This window comes from Gymnogyps californianus, chromosome 2 (genome assembly GCF_018139145.2).
Source record: "Gymnogyps californianus isolate 813 chromosome 2, ASM1813914v2, whole genome shotgun sequence".
NCBI lineage: Eukaryota > Metazoa > Chordata > Aves > Accipitriformes > Cathartidae > Gymnogyps > Gymnogyps californianus.
The window spans coordinates 100,663,411-100,683,435 of record NC_059472.1 but is presented as its reverse complement, the minus strand read 5'-3'; the positions used below and the strand labels follow the sequence as shown (position 1 = coordinate 100,683,435).

General features: G+C 36.6%; 1 protein-coding gene across 1 annotated transcript in view; it reads right to left on the bottom strand.

Moving 5' to 3' along the window:
* Window positions 1-20,025, bottom strand: part of CDKAL1 (CDK5 regulatory subunit associated protein 1 like 1) — a 430,322-nt gene that overhangs the window by 145,304 nt on the left and 264,993 nt on the right. The window contains exon 11 of the mRNA XM_050891512.1: window positions 5,378-5,523. Coding sequence (XP_050747469.1) covers window positions 5,378-5,523 — 146 coding nt within the window. The remainder of the gene's footprint in view (window positions 1-5,377; window positions 5,524-20,025) is intronic.

Below are 20,025 nucleotides of genomic sequence, written 5' to 3'. Positions count from 1 at the left end.
AAACCCAGTAAATGGTTATTTTAAAATCATTGTATTCTTTGCCTTCAAATTCTAGTTTTGATAACTGGCACGATAATGTGATAAAGACAATACTACTGCCACAAGGCTTTGGATAGTTTCAAAACTGCAAGTTGTCTGGAATAGCTGCAAATTTGATGATGACTCAGCCATTCATCTTTCAATGTGGACTTAATAATGTTCAGGAGCTTACTATATGGACATCTTTCAGAAGAAAATTATGTACAGTTACAAATTATTTACAGTGTTTGGAATTTTCTTGATCATCCAAATAATAGTATTTAGAAACAAGCTTTTGGGAAGATATTTCTTCTCTGTTCATTATTTCAGTAAAAAATTAGCTATTAGAAAATAGAGAAAATTTTCTAACAGGAGACTTCTGGATGGCAAGATACTCGCTTGCACGAGAAATACAGACAGAGACCATGATAAACAGCTGATTGCCCACATAAGCTTTTATGGTATGTGTTACGATGCCCAGAATAAGAACAAGGTCACAACAGAAGACTAGAACCTGGGAAACAAATTATTGCTTGCGAAATTGCTCAGAAAGGCAAGAGCAGCCATACTGAAACATACTGGACAAAATTATATCAAGAAAGCGGACTATGAAAAGTTTGATTCACTCAAATATTGCTGTAAAAACTAAGACTAAAATGGATACACAGCATGATTGGGAGGAGACAGTAGCTGAGTCCACTTCGCTCCCAGCCACACCATTTTACCCTGAAGCAGCCTGTCTAAACATCCAAGCAGATGCAGCCTGGCTGCCACTGCAACAAAAGAGACAAAAGTCAGGTCAGATCAAAAGAAACACGAGACAGTCACTGCTGAATCCCTCAAAATCCTCAAAAACAGAATTAAGAGGTGGCCTAGGAAGCTGCTGAAGCTACCATTTGTTGGCTTAACTCCTTGTGAAGCAACCGGGAAGAAGGGAGCCTCCCTGAAGCCAGCTGTCCCAAAGGACTATACAACACATTCTCTCAATTTGGACAGTATTTCCAATTTCTTCAGACGTTCAACAGCTGTCTGTAATTGCTGGGCAACTAAGATTTGAGTTTACACCTCAGTGATGTATCTCCTTCCAAGCCTGCAATTTATTTTCCACAGCACACATTTACTTTTGGTCCTTTACTTTCTTTTTCCAACTGCATGTAATTATGTATCTACATACACTGAAAAATCAATACTTGATTACCACTAAAAGTAATGGAGGCTAGGACAGGCTTACTAGTAGGTCTGATTTTAATGGAGAAGAGAGAAATAGTGCAAAAAAGAACAGAACTTTCTGCCTGACAGAGCTGCAGCTCTCCTCTCTCGCAGCCCCAGTTTCAGATGATACTGGAAAGCTCAGATGTTTCCAGTATGAATTATGAGACAATCTCAAGTGAACAGCAGCAGCCACTCACAATTAATATTACGCTTCTATCTCAGAACACAAACAAAAACAAACCGCAAGGCAAACCCAGCTTTTCCTCAGCATTATGCTACTTCCCAAAACAAAAAGATATAGTGTTTCAGCCTAGCTCTAAATTTCCTTACTTTTTTAATTTGTCTAGATTTTGGTTTTACAATTCTCTTATCAAGTGGCAGTAATAGGGAAAGATTAATATAAACTTTGATGATCATCATAATCGCTTCACAAACCAGAAAGGTAAGAGAATATAGTATGGTCAACAACAGCAAACAAGAAATTTGGAAAATGTATTACCAGTCTAAGGATTTTTTTAATGGGTATATACAAATTGCTGATTATTCAAGCAATTACAGAATATGACATTCAGATCTCAGGTTTCTTTAACTAAAATATATGCCAATTGTTTGCTTTTATCAGCTAAAGTAAATTTCAGGGGATTAAGTTTCAAAACTTTGAGATAATTAAAGCAGTCTTGCTCTTTTTGCAACTATAAACATCACCTTTCAGAAATATAATTTATGCTGAATCTTGACAGTTGAGATCACTTGAAAAACAACTCACATTTTGATATAATGACACCACAATTAAAAGACTTTCTGATATAAGACTAAATTGGTCTCTGGATTAAATTTACTAAGCAGCAATTTCTAAAGATCCTGTATTTAGTTGCAAACACATTGAAATTAATACCTCATCCAGGCATCAGTCTTGCAAATAGTCCCTCCAGACTACTGTATTAGTCCCGACAGACTACAGACTGGGGCACTAGTCCCTAGTCCCTACAGACTATGTACAAGTTGTACAGGATCACCTTCTAAATTAATCAGCGTATCCTCATTTCCTTTATGCCGCTGCTCTCTAGAATAGTTTACAAATAAATCCTCAGTAAATATACACACACACACATTATATCTGTAGATCAGCTACTGACCTATCAACTGCACAACAGTATTTTTCTGAATACTTGCATTTACTGAAATTTCAGTGCAAAATGTGCAAAATATCAAAGAAGGAATTTCTAAAAAAAGTATAAAACAAGACTTCTATAGTTCAGTTTTTCAGTCAAATGGACTTGTGTTTCTGGCTTTATATTCTATACGTTTTGCTATTGATCTTCATCAATAGACCAAAAAAAAATCAAAAATTTGTTGTCACCTGTCTGGGTAGAGTGGCTCTAAAAAACAAAGTGTTGCATATCAAAAGACTGCACTAGAACATCAATATTCATTTTTAAAGTTCATTTCTAGGGTTCCTGCCTGAAGAAAGAGTTCACAAAGAGAAGAAAAAACTGACATGTCTAACTTCACAGTCTCAGAAGGTCTAGAATGCTCCATTTTTTTAAAAAAGTGAGTTTCAACACAAAAAGTAATTGCTTTGGAGAACTCTAGCTTCTCTGTAAGGCATTCTGTGCTTAGCAGGATATAAATGAATCCCCACTCCCAGAAGGAGATACCCCTGCAATCACTCCTGGCTCTCCAGAGGCATTTGCTCCTCCTTCTGGGAGAAAAAAGTCCCAGAGTGTTTTGTTGGCCTGATTGAGAAAAGAAAGATTCAGGAATCACTTGGTATCTTTGGGGTTCCAAAACCAAAAAGATGAGATGGCTCATTCTTTTCCTTTTTCCCTTCGTTTTTTACCTGCTGTACTTCATTTTTATTTGCTTAGATGTTTGAACTCAAGTTATTAAGCACTTAACTGATAACCATATAGTACCTTGATGTGTGGCTTTACTTCTTCAGCAGGTCAGCCGATACAATTATTGGTTTAACAGAGTTTTAGGTGAAGATACTATCAGAGCAGATGTCACGTTTTAGAGACAAAGGTGCCATTTGGAATCTACTGATAAGACCCTGTACGTTTTGCGTAGGAAGCTTCTAGATGACTTTATGGCCCTAGCAATAGAGAAAGGAGATATAGGGGGTTCTACTTTTGTTTTATTTTTCTTTTTTGATAAATGGAAGATGGAAATAATCCCTTTTGGCTATTAAAGTAGTTCAAACACATATTTAATTTTAGCTATTCTGGCTCGAGGCTCTGGAGTTGTCTGCAGCAATGTTAAGTCCTGGCAAACTTTGTGCTGAGATCTTTATGGGAATATCTATATGGGAATGTAATAGCTGGCTGCTGCCATAAGAGGAGAGACTACAAATGAAGACACTATGCTCTTAAGTGCAAAAGAAAAAATAAAGTATTAATTTTACAGATGTGCACATGTTCAGATATCCACAACATTTTCTCTGCCTTGCATAGCTTCCTCATCCTGCTGCCATATGGTACAAAGAATTTTCCATCTTAATATTTGGAGACTGTTTTCTAACAGAAACTACTAGATAATTTGGTAGTTTCTTAATAAGCAGGATAAAGAAAGTTTATTATTATTTAAAATTAAGACATCAAACCAATTATTTCTTCATTAAGTTCACTACAAAAAAGCCTGAGGAAAAATCTTATGTCATAAATTACTGTATATTCAATGACCAGCTGTTTTAAATTTGGATATTAAGGAATTCACTCTTTTCTGTGTGCAAGAGCTGAACGATTTAATAAATTCCCATATGCCCCAACATGTGCCAGCTATACTAGGTTATTGAAAATCCAGCTGCTGTTATGATAATCGCTGCCAATGCTAAAACTACTGAAGAGAATAATGAATCAGCTTCACGTCAACTAAGACACAAACTGACACAGTTCCTACTTAAGATACGTGGGAATACAATATATCTGTTAATTAAAAACTAACACTGACCCATAGTCACATGAAAATTAAGTGCCAAGAATTCATATGCATTGTTTAGGGTAGAAAATTAATGCTCAATCAACCTGTATGAAGACAAGCAGCTCTATTTCCATCAGTTGTCCTAGATGCATAGGAATGCCCTATAAACCACACATACAGTTTGCAAAATAGATTCTATTGTGTCGCAGTTTGCTTTTCTTTCTTATGTGTCATAATTCCCATGCAGCTCTTGCATGACATGTTTCACATAGCTAGACTGCTGGATTTCTCAATGATCATGAAAAACTGATTATGAAAAATCATTACAAAAATTTGATTGTTTTATGTACAAGTATTTTAATGCAATTCAAGAGTCAAAGGTACAACTCCACCACCCTTAATTCATTAAAACAAGAACACAAACAACAAAAAAAGCAGATAAAGAGAGGAAGTAGCCAAACAAGGTGACAGAAGTAATTCTCCAGACACTTATTTTTAGGACAATCGGTGCAGAAATATCCATCAAAAAATGTCACTATTAAATTTTAAAAGCTAAGAAAAGACTTCCTTGGATAGTAAATTATTACTTGTAGTTACAAAAGCTTTGCAGGTGAATGTAACTTTCACCTTCAGGTCAGCATAAGTAAACACATTACCATACACTCTTTTATTTCTCACAATTAGCTCTGTTGTTGAAGGAAATAATTTTGAAATTATCCTAGAACTCATCAGTCCCATAAGCAAGATTAGAGTATTACTATATTGATGTAAATGTACATCAGCTATAGGACATAAAATACTTATTAAAAAAACCCCAAACCAACCCATTCACATTTGCTGGAGCTGGATCATCTCCAGTACACAATGTATACAATGCTCAAAAGCCACATTAAAGACGACTTCCATAACTTCAACTTCAAGCAGTCTATATATAGTAGTTTAAGTATAAAAAAATAATTTAAGAATGTATTATTTGAAAGTGATTAGGAAAATATTGACAAATTGAAAGCATGTCACGCAGAGATTTAAGATGCTTATAAAAGCTCAAGCAAAGGGGTAAACCACATCAAGGGGCTTACAGAAAACTCAAAGACTTTGAAAGCTTAAAGAAGCTCATTCTTTTTCATACCTTAATTATGAAGTTGCAAGTAATTGTGTTTCCAGATGCATGTTCTTGACATTGCAAAGAAACCAACACTATTATTTTCTCAAATATTAGTAGACTTACTTTTCTTTAAGGAAATCCACTACTTGTTTGAAGTCTGCCACGCAGTATTCTCTTTTCATGTCCATGAGCACACTGTCAGAGGCTGACTGGACTGGTATGTGCAGAAAAGCATATACTCTTGGATGATTGAGAATCTTCGCCATTTCCTAAGAGTTATTAAAAAAGAAAAAAGCTTTAAAGCATTATGAAAACAATACACAAAACTCCTTTAAATTAATATATGGGTAAGTATCAGTAGTAATACTTCTGAAACCCAAACAATACTGAGTTGCAAGGGCCCAGTTTGAAACAGTAGGGACCGGTGAAAATATTTGGAAGCAATTTTGTTTTTAAAGAAAATAAGAAGAAAGCTATGGGACTGCATTTCCTTTGAGATAGGGATGACATTCCCTATATAGTATTGGTTATCCAATTAAGAGAAAATTTTAGAGGCAAAATATTGTAAAAGTCGGTGCTTTCAGACACTGGCTGTTTTCAATTTCAGAAGATGGCAAAGGTCAGCTGCTTTCTTGTCAGAGTCAAGTAAGATCTCAGATATCAATATGAGAATGTCTCTAATTGGAGTATCCTTAAAGTTAGCCATTTGCTAATTAAGGTATATTTGGCCATTTGCAAACCTGCTCCAATACTGGTCCGAAATATGTTACCTGTGTTATTTCAGAGATAAGACTCCAGGAATTAAAAGTGTTTGGCAATAAAATGGATAGAATTAATCAGGAGGCAGCTAAAAGCAGAGTGACAACTTGAAAAGAGACAGAGGATGTTATACATTTTGTACAAATACAAAAGGCCAGAAAGAAAACAAAGTAAAGGTAATCGCAAAATGCAAACAAACCCCCAAATCAAAGCCAAACCAAATGCCTGATTGAGGCTTGGCAGGGTGATGAAACATGAGATGGAGAATAGAATATGGTGGTCACATTTCTTTCATTTTTATTATTTACACAATTAAGGACATACAGTCTAGCAAGAAAGTTTAAATATTTTAAAAATTTGAGACAAAACAGCACCTAGATTGTGTGCAATATGGTACAATACGGCCTGTTAATCTTTATCCTGCAAAAAAATAAGTGAACTTGGACAAAGAGCCATATTACATGCACAACCAGGTTTTCACTTAAGGTTTTCCCTTTCTCCCCGCGCAGCGAGCATACAGGACACGGCCTGGGACCGAGTGCTGCACTGCCTGCTCTTCTGCCATGTGCATTCTGCATGCTCCAGTCAGGCTCACTCAGACCATTTCTCCTGTTTTCTTTGACAGCATAGATATTCTGTCTTACAACACTGCTGCCAGATTTAGTTGTTAAGTTGCAACTATTTACAAATTCTTTCCAGATCATTAATCAGCAGTATTAGTCACGCATCTAGATTTTCTCTCTGTATTTCTACAAGGCTGGCCTAGATTGATCAAAGAGAAGGTAAACAACCTCGTGCCTTTTAACTTTCAGGTACCCGCCTTTTAAAAGCACTGATCTTTAGAGCAAGAACAAAAAAAGCTCTCTCAACACACACCTTTCATCTAACAAACATGTGTACAAAACCTGAACTCTCTCAAATCACTTTTGAAAGCAGTTTTAAAAGTTTCTGTCTAAGATCCTATTACATAAAAGTCTAAGTGAAGTGGTTACATTATTCAGTGGAATATCTACTGTATCTCTGGTATGTAAACTAAACATTACAGTAATAACTATACTGATAATGGAAAGCACACAATTTGATGCACAGAAAGGCTGTGTGCAGTGAACCTGGTTCTCAGTGGAAGCTGGAAGTAGCTGGCTTCATGAACAGAAGAGTAAAGAAAAGGCCACCATGCATCCATACAAATTTTATGTGTCCTTTTCAGATGGAACCATTTGCCTATGCCCTTAATAATTTTAGATGTTTAGCTAGAATATATTTTCAAAATGAAACGGCGTAGAACAAGTTCTGTAAAATAAAGTAACAAAACTAGGAAAACTTCCCTTCTCTCTTAAGCTTTAGAAAATACTGTAAACGTAGTTTATATGAAGCATGCTAGTAGTCATCTGTGATTTGTTTGCTTATCAGTAATAAAATATGTTTCTAAAATATGAGAAATGGCAAAAGGGCTGGAACCTAAGCTATGTACCACAAGCCCATTACTCTGCTCATCTCTTAGTTCAAAGCACTTCATTCAATCTTCAAAAACAGATTTATGATATAAGAAACCAATAAAAGTCAAGTTTCATAACATGTTTCTGAATCTGTCAAGTTCTTAAAAACAACTTACCCTACAACATAGGAAAAAAAAAAAAAATTCTTTCTCACTCCTCTCAAATTTGGCATCTTCTGAGTAACAGCCTCTTCAATATGTGATCACTTTGTGAATTCTTTTTGAAGGTAATAAACTATTTATCAGAATTTCTAGCTACTAAAGTGTTATTTTATTCCAGCTTTTGTAAGGCTGAGAAAAATTCGATAGGAAAAAAACAGATTTCTGCCCCAAACAAACACAGGGAATATTATGTTTAAAAATTTAAGATTTTGTTCTTTCCCCTTTGCATTCATACTAAACAACACTTACTTTTTAAGGGTTGCTTTTTAACCTTAAAATAGGGATTGATTCTTTCCATGATAGTAGCTACTTTCAAATTGTGTACAAAACTAGCCACACATTGCAGGCCAGCAGGAACTAATAAAAGAAAAGCATAACTACCTTGTATCTACCTGTGTTAAAGACATCATACATAGTAAAGAATAAGAAACTACCTTGTTTTACCACAAAGTTTTGGTTTTTAAAGTCACAAAAGTGAGGAAATTCTCTAGTTATGTGAAAATGTTGGTTTCATTTGTCTTCCTCTCTTCCTTGCCTTAAAAAATGAAAATTCTGCTGCAAAGTATGAAAAGTGAAAACTAAATCCTGAAATCTAAAAAGTGTTTTCCTATCTAGAGGATCTCAAAAAACCCCATCCAACCAACCCCAAACCCACTAGTTGCTTATCTTACGGTAATGTGCAGAATCCTGCTGGTCTCACATTTGATCTCCTTCAGTGGGATGTGGCCAAGAGGGAGCTTTCAACTACACTTCCTGTAAGAGGAACTAAACCGATAGTGTTCAGCAGCCACAGTTAAACAAGACTTTAGTTAGAACTGCTTCTTCTAGTTATCCTCCATTTAAAAAAAAAAAAAAGAAATTGTATGGCTTCTGCAATCACTGTTGTCGATATCTTTCAGGATTAAGAACACAACTGTTGTCATTTAAAGTCATTTCCCTTGGTTCTGTACTAATAGGACACAACATGCCTGGCATTAACTAACTGAACTTTTCAACTGTCACTACAGGTCCCTGTATGCAGTAAGAGCCATGACTGTAAGCTCAAAAACATTATTGATTATTCCACTGCATCATTTTGTTTTAGAAAGATGCACATCAGTCCCTCAATATCAAAGAACTTGCATTCTTTAGAAAGTAAATCGCTAGTCATACAGATCAGAAATGCACATACAACACACGTTATGTATCTGGAAACCCTAAGACAGTCTAGCTACTGTGGTCACATGTTTCAGGTATGTTCTGGACACTTCTCCTTCTAGAGAAGAGGAGGTTGCAAACAACTCTTTCTACTGTGAAGTCCTTTCTTTGCTTACTTTCTATATCTAAAGCTACACAAAATATGCTGCATGTGCTTTAAGCGCTGAAGTCCTATTGAGTATATTCCTCTATTTTCAGGCACAGATCTGAATCAAAAGCCCTACTGAAACTGATTTCCCACCAAGTACTTCAGGATCGTAACTATTAACTTGGTGAATTCAGCAGAACACAAATTACTAACACAAACCAAACACAAGACAGAAATACCTGATGACCCACTGTTTCTTTGTCATTCACTTTTAAGTACCACTGGTGGTGTTAAATTTACCTTTTATAACCAGAAACTTGGAGTGAGCAGTCCAGAAGGAAACAGAATAATGAACTAAACAAAAGTTTTGCATGATTACATCAGAAATCTGGATAAATCAATCTTCCAAACTCTGTAAGTGTTCAGATATAAATATCACATTCTAACCCAGAGCTTTAAGGTAAGATTGTTCCAGTTACCTTTTATCCTTCCTACACCTAAAACTATACTGAAGTACTTTACCACATAGGGTTGATTAAATTACAGCTATGCGCTGAACAGTCATACTTAGTCAATGCTGACAGATTTTCCCACACCACAGACTGCACACAGAATACTAGATTTCATCAGTTAATAAAACTATTAGTTAATATCCCAGAGAGAACTTGAAGGACATCATGGGCTAATGCATAATTGTACTTTACAGTGTCTCAACATTCTAAGCTTAACATCTGTTTCCTGTTGTTTTTTATAAATGTATATAATTATTTTTTTTTTTACAAAATGCTTTGCATTACTAGATATAATTACATATTTCAGTTAGAAGGAAAAAATGCAATATAGAATTTTATTTCCATCTGGAAAGAATAAAGGAACAACTTTTTGAAATTAGACAACTGTGAGAGAAAGTTTCTGTCTTTAATCATGACTGAAACAGCTGATTGCCTTTTCCCCCATCCCCTGGAATCTAATAATACATCTATGAATGAAGGAAAGCACTACACTAAAATGACATTTCATGTAGGAATGAAATGGTCAGAGTAGCACAATTTGTTTTAAGCTGACTTTACAAAAAATAAAAGTCATCTCCATTTGGAATCTAACAATGTATGTGAAATTTCCTTTAGGATACTGATCACATAGGAAATAATTTTTTCCAGTTCTTAGCAGCTGGAGTACATCAGAACACAAGGCACATTGCCAGAAAGATTTTTATCTAGTCAGTATATTTTATCCTAGCAATTACAATACACAAATTTAACCACCTAACCAGAAAATCAATCCTTCTGTTTGTAATGACACCACGTGCAACCACAGAGAATCACAGACAATAAACATCAATATCTGTGCATCTTTATGTCAGTACCAGAAAGCTGTTCAGACAGTGATTCTTTCCCCTAACCTAAATTCGGCAAAAATCCAGTATTTGAATTCTGCCTCGTGTTTGAGTCACGATGATCTGAATAACTTGCTTCCTAGCAAAAGGATTTTGTCCTCTGCCAGCAGTGAAGCCCAAAGAAACCCTCATCCATATGGAAACATGACAAAATGGCACTCCCTCAAAACTTCTTCCCCTTGTGGCAGATGTTAGTTTGGGATATGTCACGAGGGGTGTCCGCTGACTGTTGTCTTTCAGAAGCCCCATGGTGCCACCACCAGCACGGTCTGGATAAAAATCAAGTGGCTGCAGTCCATTTTATAAATTCCTCTACTGCAGTGCAGTTCAGGAACAGATGTGATCTAGTGATGCAGGCATGGCAACGATGACACAGTATGATCGAGTCTGGAAAGCCTGTAACAGTTTTGTTAAAACTAATGAACAGGGAACCTTCCCCCACTTCCCGCCCCCCATGAGTAATGGGGCTGTAAAAACCTAAGAACGTGTAGGATGTACAATCGCAAACCTCCCCAAGGACACTGGTTGGAAGGCAATGCCTCTCCATCATCTGTATGTGAAGTGGGGGAGATGCAATGAAGCTGTATGATGGGCAAGCTTAGCAGCAACCCCAACCCCATGTAATATGACATGACTTATGCCCAGGTCTTTACCCTGTCATTAGGATAAAGGGAGGTCACACTGGAGCAGTTAGAAGCCCACACAATTCTGACCAATGTAATTTGAACCTTAAAATCAAATCTTTGGGTTGCCAGACGGAGAGCAAAAATCTGTTTTGTCATATGAGAAAAATGCCTTCTACATTACCAAACAAAAAACTGGTATTAGCTCAGGCCACCCTTAGAAGTGGATATAAACCAGACTGCAAGCCGTAATTTGCTGATAGAAAAACTAGGCATGAGAGCCATATGCTCGGCCCTAGCTGTTCCCAGCTGTTCTCCTAGGTGTGGGATCTCTCTACTCCTTCCAACCTGATAAAATAGACAACCCTCGCTAGCTAAGCAATTTTTTCTCCCTTGTGACTACATATTAAGCCTAATCTCTCAAAAACCAAACTAAGTCATACCAAAAACATCTACATGCCTTCAAAAACTTGCCACGTCTTCTTTTATTAAAAATGTGGACAGGTTAACAGGAGTTCTTGCAAAAAAAGCGACATTCAGATAAGACCACAATACAATACTGCATTTCATAGTGCAAAGCTTCAGTCGAGGTTTGTTGCATCTCTTCCCATGAGTCAGTGCACAAACAAGGAAACACACAGCACCAAATACTAGCTACCTGATTTTTACTTTTAAACACAGAAATATCAAGAACTCTCCTACTCATTTAACAAGTACATATGTTTCTCTCCAAGATATGACTCTTAACCTGGATATACATGGTATACCCAAGAAGAGAAAGAGCCTCTTTGCAGAGTATCATTTTTTGCATTTATCTGATAAAATCAGTAATTCCCAGTACAGATATCCTAACCTGGGTTGTCAAAGTACTTCACGATAAGAAAGTTGGTATCCCTATCACAACCTGATTCCAATATTAAAGTAGGACTTACTTTACATTGGGTAAAATGTAAAGCATCAGCATCTACACTGGGTAGATGCTGATTGCTTATTACTCAGTCTGTAGGGAGCCATGAGCCCAAGTACATCATCTGAGTCTCTGCAAGGGTGTCACCAAAACACAGCTGATTCAGTGATACATTCAGCATTAATAGTACCACACTGATTTCCTCAAGGTATTGCGCACCTTCAGTTCCCACACAAACTGATGGAAGTTGTGTGGTTGGAAACATGCAGTAAATGGTCCAGTGCTTTCAAAGACGAAAACTGTTACTGTTGCTGCCGCAGCCATCATTACAATCCTAAAGAGACTTTGTGGAGCTTCACAGTGCTGTTTGTCCCATTCCAATAAATAGATTCACTTTAAGGTAAAATGTACATTTAATTAACAGCTACAGTAATGGCTTAATGACTTACAGCCAGCCAACCAAATAGCTAATGCTAATTCCTTGTGAAATGATTATCCTCGTGAAATGATTAATTCTGATGTGCAAGAAAATACACACTTTTTCATTTTCTCCATGGTGCTCTCTAATTTCTCATCATTAAGCACTCCTCAAATGAAATATTTTTTCCAGAAGTAAATTAATACTCCTCTTTGCAGCATGTATTAGAAACACATATTGGGAAGTTCCCTAAAAAGGTGATTTATTGCAACAGCACACTGCTACTTTAAGTAACTCTGTCTCAACCATACTTTATGCTAATAAAACCTTGAAAATGAATTAAAGCATAGACAGGCACACACGTACAATGGGCAAGTAGGACTTTCACACTACCTTTTTGCCTTCAGAAACCTGGATGAGTGAAATGGATTGCTAGTTTCATCCATACTATGCATTTGTTCACCACCTCAAAAATGAGAATCCCATATGATATAAAAGAATTGATGGTTTCTGCTCAGAAGGAAGTCATAGAATGAATGGCACACCCCACCAGAGTTCAGCTGCACCGAGATGGAGCAGAGCCAGGAAACCTCCCTACTGTTTCCCTCTATTTCAAACAAGCAAGTACAATACCTAAAATAGCATCTGCTTTAGCAGGTTACAGTGGAAGGAAAACAGTGGAAGGTTTTAATGAAAACCTAAACCTTTAAGCAAGTGCTATCACTTTCTTTTGTAGATATCCAATTCGCTGAGCTAAATTTCATAGCAAAACAGAATAAAAATATTCAAAACCATAATGACAAGATTGATATCATAGAATTTACATTCTTCAGCAGCTCTTGCACATTTAAACATAACTAAACTAATTGAATTCGAAGACTGGGTAGAAGAGATTTTATGTCTCTTCCTCAATTCACGATGGTACAGAAACCCAAAGCCAATATTATTGTGTAGTTTTATTAAAGTTTCTAGAACACATTATATTTCCTTTTCCTCATTTTCAAAGAACAATCACCTCAAAAAAAAAAATCAAACTTTTTTAAAACAAATGCCAAAGCCTAATGAAGCAAACAGTCTTACTGAGGATTATGTAATGACATTGCAAAGCACAGTGAATGTAACAGCTCATCTATCAAAGAAAACAAAAGGGTTTATGCATCTAAACTAAATAGAAGCTTTTGGAACAGCATGGAGAGTAGTTGGTAGAACTTTACTTATTATAATATAAATAACTAGGAAAGTGAGATCTTATTTGTTTTTCAATGAAGGCAGAAATATTAAGAGAAGATGGCACAGTTTGTTATGCAAGCTATATATTTGACGACAGCTTCTACCCCAATGCCTTGAAGCGCATGAAAACTGCTAAAATTCCCACTTTATTTAGCAAAAATGCCGTTTCCCATGTATGTACTACCTGTTCTTCGAACAAACCACTCAATTAATGGTGATTTTTATTTTCTGCTAGTAATCCACCAACAAAGTAAGCCACAGCTCCAAAGGTCTGCTAGGATGAGACAGTATTACAAGTAATTGACAGACAACCTGACAACACAGGATTGAGTGTGGATCTGTCTGCATTTAAATACTCTTCATTCTTGTGATATCTAACAAGCAAGATAAACATTCATATGAGCAAATCATAATTAAGGTACAGTTAACATGCACAGCTTTAACTGGTCAAGCAATGTGCTACTTAATGTTAACCCCTTTTTGCAACACCAATTTTTATGCACAGATTATTAAATACAGCAGAGCACTAGATGCTTGCATAAAATACTCTGTCCTGACGGAGAACTGAACTTACATAAATAAAAGCAGTTCTTTCTCTGTGTTTCTCAAAGCATTTTTTTTACTAGTGTTACAAAGAACAGTAGCTTCATTCCCAGCACCACAAATATTCCTTTCTACATTATCTGGAAGCAAATCTTTATTGTTCAAAGTTCCCAAACAATAATATTGTTAAGGTATTTCAGAACACCTAAGATTCACAAATACAACATAAAACCTTCAAGAAGAGTAAGATGAGTTCTTATTTTGACATTTATTAAGCCAAATCATATTCCACCAGCTGGCAGCAAACATGTCACCAATGTTTATGGACATTAGGCCCTGCTGAGTCTGAGATCTTAAAACTCTGTATTAGAGAAAGTGGTGTGAAAAAAAACGTATCTCAAAGCACAGCAGAGATTCATCCCTTTCCTAACCCCATAATATCCAAATATACATTCACTCTGGGGTGAGTTCACCACTTAAAAAGTTCCTGTGACACTACGTCTTAAGGAGTAATTTCAAGGAAATGTGCTATATTTGGAAACCCCAAAGACAAAGAACACTTTAAGAGGAAGAACAGGAGAGACACAGTATTTTAGTACTAAAAAAAAAAAAAAGCTAGAATACACAGAGTAAGCAAAGATGCACACACAGCCTCCATAGGACGAATAAGCATTTAACGTAATACCAAAGGAAACAGTAAGCATCCCTTCCCACTCCCTTTTTTTTTTTCTTTTTTAGAAGTCCAGATGCAACTGTCCCTCTCCTCCTCCCCTTAGTATCTGAGATTTCTTTCAATTTTACTGCTACCAAGACAAACACAGTTTGCATAGAGACAACTATGTAATTACAGCAAGGGAAAGTTGCATGGTCCACCGACTACAAAACACTACAAAACTCACAGTAATAAGAGGTCAGGAGCTTAACTATTCATTTCAAATGTATGCCACAGTTTTCATTTTTTCTGGTCAAATCAACAGATTTTAATTGGCGCTTTCAAATGTAGCAGTCTATGAAAATGACCAAAATAATACTAGAAACAAAGCAAATACATGCCCTAAAGGCCTTTTAATTCCCGAAATCATGCTGCCCTTTTATTTGCTGTTGAAGAATGTGTGCATATTATTCCCTTTTTAAACGCATTTCAAATCAGCTTACACTCTAGCTTATTCAAAACTTGAGCTTATGCACAATGCTCAGAAATGTTTGGTGCACTCAGAGGAAAAAGAACAACATGGAAAAAAGAAAAGTGAATTAGTAATTTTACTGTAATACGTATCTATGTGCTGTGTCAGGGCATGTTTGAGGAAGTCATCTGTAGGGTATCAGCTTCAATGAGGTGAAAGAACATAAACACCAAGCTGACACGAAAAATCAAAGCAAAAGAGCAAAGAAATACTATTGCAACTTGTGGTACACTTGGCACACCTTATGCATTCAAAGACACTGCCGCCATGCAGACTCTATCTCAATGGTTGGTGTATCACTCAAATGTCCTGAATTAATAACGGAGATAAAGCCCACAGATGGCATATGGTATGGTTTGAGACAGACTCATTTTGACAGGTGACAAAGACGACTACTCATCTAGTCATGTGAAATTAAGCACTTACGGTAATGGCAGGTGTGAACTGCCTCCTTTATACAGATTTGGAAGCGTCCCATCACTCACAGAAAGTGCTGTACTAAAATCCCAGACAACTCTGGAAGTACAGTTAGTATTAAATCTGCAAGGGAGGTAAGCTAAGGCTGAGATGCGAGCCCCTGACCTTTTACAGTCTGGGTGATCTGCATTCCCTTTTGATTTGGACAGAGCCGCAGATACTGAACAAGAAAATGAAGTTAAAAACCTAAGGAAAAGTGAAATATATTCAAGGCAAAAATTAGTCACTAACACTATGCCACTAACATTAATTCATTTCAACCCGCTATACATTTGGCCTCATTTTTTACTTTTCAGACTAACTCCTGTTCACTGTTTATCTACTACTACTGTTTCAATGGATTTTTCCCAACCCTCCCTCTCCATCAGTCAGTGCAAGTGGATGTAAAACACTGTCTCACTAGAGCACTAGCCAATAACTCCATAATATGATTGCAGAATAAATGCCTGGAGGTTACTTCTAAAGAAGGATGCATACCTTATGTACTTTTGGTACATATTGATACTATCGGACGATAACATCTTTGCCATCTGGCAGTCTGTGTAATTCGAACAGTAGCTCTGTGCAAAGACAGGTGGGTAAGAGTACACAAGGTAACTGTACACATGTGCATTCATTGCAGGTTTTGCTAGGACTATAAAATGGATCCTAATACTAAGCTTTTCCTTCACCTTTAGAATTTTATACAATAAAAAAAATTCTGAGCTACAACATTTTTCCCTGACCATAGTTCATGTCAGTTTACTAAAATTTTCTGCCATGTAGATAAAATCCCAAGTTTTCCTCAATGCCATGTGGCATCAACATATTAAGAGAGGACAGACACTGGACAAGGGCACATACCTCAAAATCTTGGTTTGAGACCAAACTTCAAATAAGCAAGCTATATGCTTCATGATGCACACATTCAAACAGACTGCTAAGACTGTGAGAGAGCACTTTGGAAAATGTGATACTATCTCCATTGGTTGGCCAGATTTTCTCTGAGAGGAAAACTGAGGATGTCTTATGCAGCTAAACTGCAAACTCCAACTTCTTTCTCAGTCTTAGTACTATGATCAAGAGAAACAATGTTGGGGGTCCCAGGTCCTTCAGTTTTTTTAAACACCCCAAATAACCCTCTCTGTCATACCAACAAACCTCATGCAGGAGAAGCCATACTAGCATTGGCTGTGTTCACATTAATGTGCTGGTTGAAAGCAGCAGTGAAATTGTAAAGTGTAATTTCCCATGCTTCCTTCCCGGCCATGGGTTTGTTCAGTCTGCAGGGTGACTTTAGGGTGGTCAAACTAAATTCACTTCCAAGGAAATCAGAGCAGTGGCCATACTCTGGTTCACAGTGAATGTGCTCCAAGCCCTTGGTGGGAACAGAGGGATTCAAACCAATGATCTGCCTTTGAAACAGCTTTAGACCATGGGTAGTGGGGAAGTTTGGTTAAGAGGATTAGATTTATTTTGAAGTAAAGACTCCAAAATGCAGATAATGTAGATACAGTGGCTTCACTACCAAATTCTGCAATTTCCTGATCTGCTCTTATTGCTTCATACTACTCATTAATGTAAGCGCAGACATCAGCTGCAGCTGAAGAAAACAGCAGACAAAAAATTTAGTATTTTAGATTATACCCTGAAAAATTGTGATAAAGGCTCTTTTTCTAATGACTTAGCTCAGTATGCAGCATATCAAAAAGCATTTAATATTTTGCATGACTACAAAACACTGCATGGTTCCAAATATTTCTTTCTTTACAAATAAGAAGGCCCAACTGAATGCAGAATTTATCATTTGAAAACATATGGCTGCTTCTCATCCCAAAAGTGTTCAAGCTACATGCATCTGTAAGTACATAAGGCACTATTACCACCATATTTACCGAATAAAAACCTAAAATTACTAAATTGTCAGACCGTACCTCACAAGTATAATGACGATTTTCATGAGATTAACAGCCTCCCCTGAAATGACAAACATCTTTAAGGACAGAACGGCATTTACCTGACAGTAGTACCTGAAGGCACCGGGTATGCTCAGTATTTTAAATCATGTGAAAACTTAAACTGACTCCCTGCCTATAATAAACCTGAGTTTGAATGACCACTGGTCCAGACCCCCAAATCTACCAAGCCTTCCAACATGAGAGCCTCAAGGCCAGTTACAAGCACCCACAGCTTTCCTTTGCCCCCTCCTCTGCTCTAGTCGCACCACTCCTGACCCAAGGGAAGCTCTCCTCTTCCTCCTCCTCCCCCCCGCCTTGTGCTGGCCTCCAGCATCAGGACAACAGCAGAGCTGTTGGCTGGCACTTCTTAGTGGATACTAAGAGACTGATTCCTAGATACAGAGGCAGATGAAACACTCCTAAGATGAGTGGCATTTTCTGTTCCTCCACTTTTATTTCCAGGGAACCTGTGAGTGTGGGCACTATGTTAATGAGTCAAAAGACTCACAGGGCCAAAGCACAGCCGCAGACCTGGGTGTACAGTACAAAGGAAATGTTGCTGACAGCTTAAACAGATCTCTGGTCATAATCCCATCCACTGTACACTTTCTAAGCAGACAATATCTCAGAGTATGTTTACAAAATGATTTTTTTGAGGAAAAAATAAGAACCTGTAATCACTTTTTGGCACTTGCAAATAAATTTCAATCTATAAGAAGTTTATCAAGTAGCTTATCAAAAAGTGGGCTAAGTATCTTTTAATGAAGGAGAAAGCTATTCCACCTATATACAGAAAATATATGTAGTATGAAAAAGTCCTATTATTTTACTCAGTGGATACAATCTATTTTCCTGAGAACCATCAAGACACTAATCAATATGTTACTGAAGTACCTCATGTCTAGTTACATCTTAAAGATTCACCCGAGGAAAACAAATATAAGCTGGGCATACTTCAAAGGACTGAGGTGTGGGGAAAGGGCAGCAAAACCCAACAGTCAGGATACCTCCCCTCTGTGGATAACTCCACACGCTGCTAGAACAGTCTGTGCTCAGTTGTATATAAAGTGATACATTTTAAAATTTTTAGTCCTTTATTCAATCATATTATCCATAGGTGCAACTTTTTCCTCATTCATTGAGGACATTAGCATTGTTATTGTGGTCTGAGGAATTCTTTGCTTCTACTGCAGCTGTGCTATCTACAACTTATGGTATTAACCTGCACATCTCTGCTCTTTTTATTTCCAATCTCCTCCCATTCTGACAATTGAAAGGTGCAGAAACTCCAGCAAAGAGTAAAAGAAACCTGCAAATTCCAAGCACACAATCAAACCAATGATCTGATGCTTTGAGAGATTAAAACACATGGCTATTTGAAGGAAAACAGATATTTGTGAAATGTTCTAAAAATTCATATTTAAGTACAAAACCAGTTCTAATGATAGAGGAGTTCATGCAATACTACAAATCGGTATTTAAAAAAATGTACATAATGTCTTTGGAAACTGGTATTTTTAAAACATTTAACTTACAATTCTTATTGGAGAAAACAAATGTATTTATATAAACTTCGTTATTAGCTTTCGAGGTTACATGAATAAGAGACATAAAACTGGCCAAATCTTTTACCTGCTGGTAAGCTCCAATAAATATGGCAAAAACTGTAAATGAATCAAAATCATTGTTTTTAGGCTGAGTCTCTAGGCAAGCTCTGTCCAGATCTGAAAAATAATTTATACTTTTATATGACTGCTGTTACTCTATGCCACTTACCAGACATGTTCATTACTAAAGTGAAATAAACCCTTGCCTAGCAGTTGCATATGTACAGTTGTATGCAATTGCTGAAAATTTCTAATTTTTAAAAAAGATACACGATTGGAACAACTTTTTCCTTTTCACTGGATATAAAAAGTGACACACGATTAGTACATTTTCCCATGTAAAATTTTTTTGCAGAAAGCCAAACATCCTAGTTAGCAACATGACTTCTAACAAAATAAATTAATAAAATGCAGCACCTTTTAAAACAATTAATGAAAGAGGTTTGCAACCAACAACACAGCTTCATACCTTTCTTAGGAGATAACTGGATTTTATCCTAATCAACTGACATGAAGGTTAATTAACTTCTCATTTAATTTATTTTGGTTTTTAAACAAATTATAGTTTTACCCTTTCCTCAACCGGAAAGTTAAAAGCACATTCTCCATAAAAAGTTTATTTTGTCTGGTGAAAATGTATACAGGAGACTGCCAACATTCCCTAGTGATCTTTCAGATACAAGTCTGGTAAACTTGGAAGAGGGAACTAGACAAAAATGCAGAAGATAAAAAAATTTTTACAAATTCA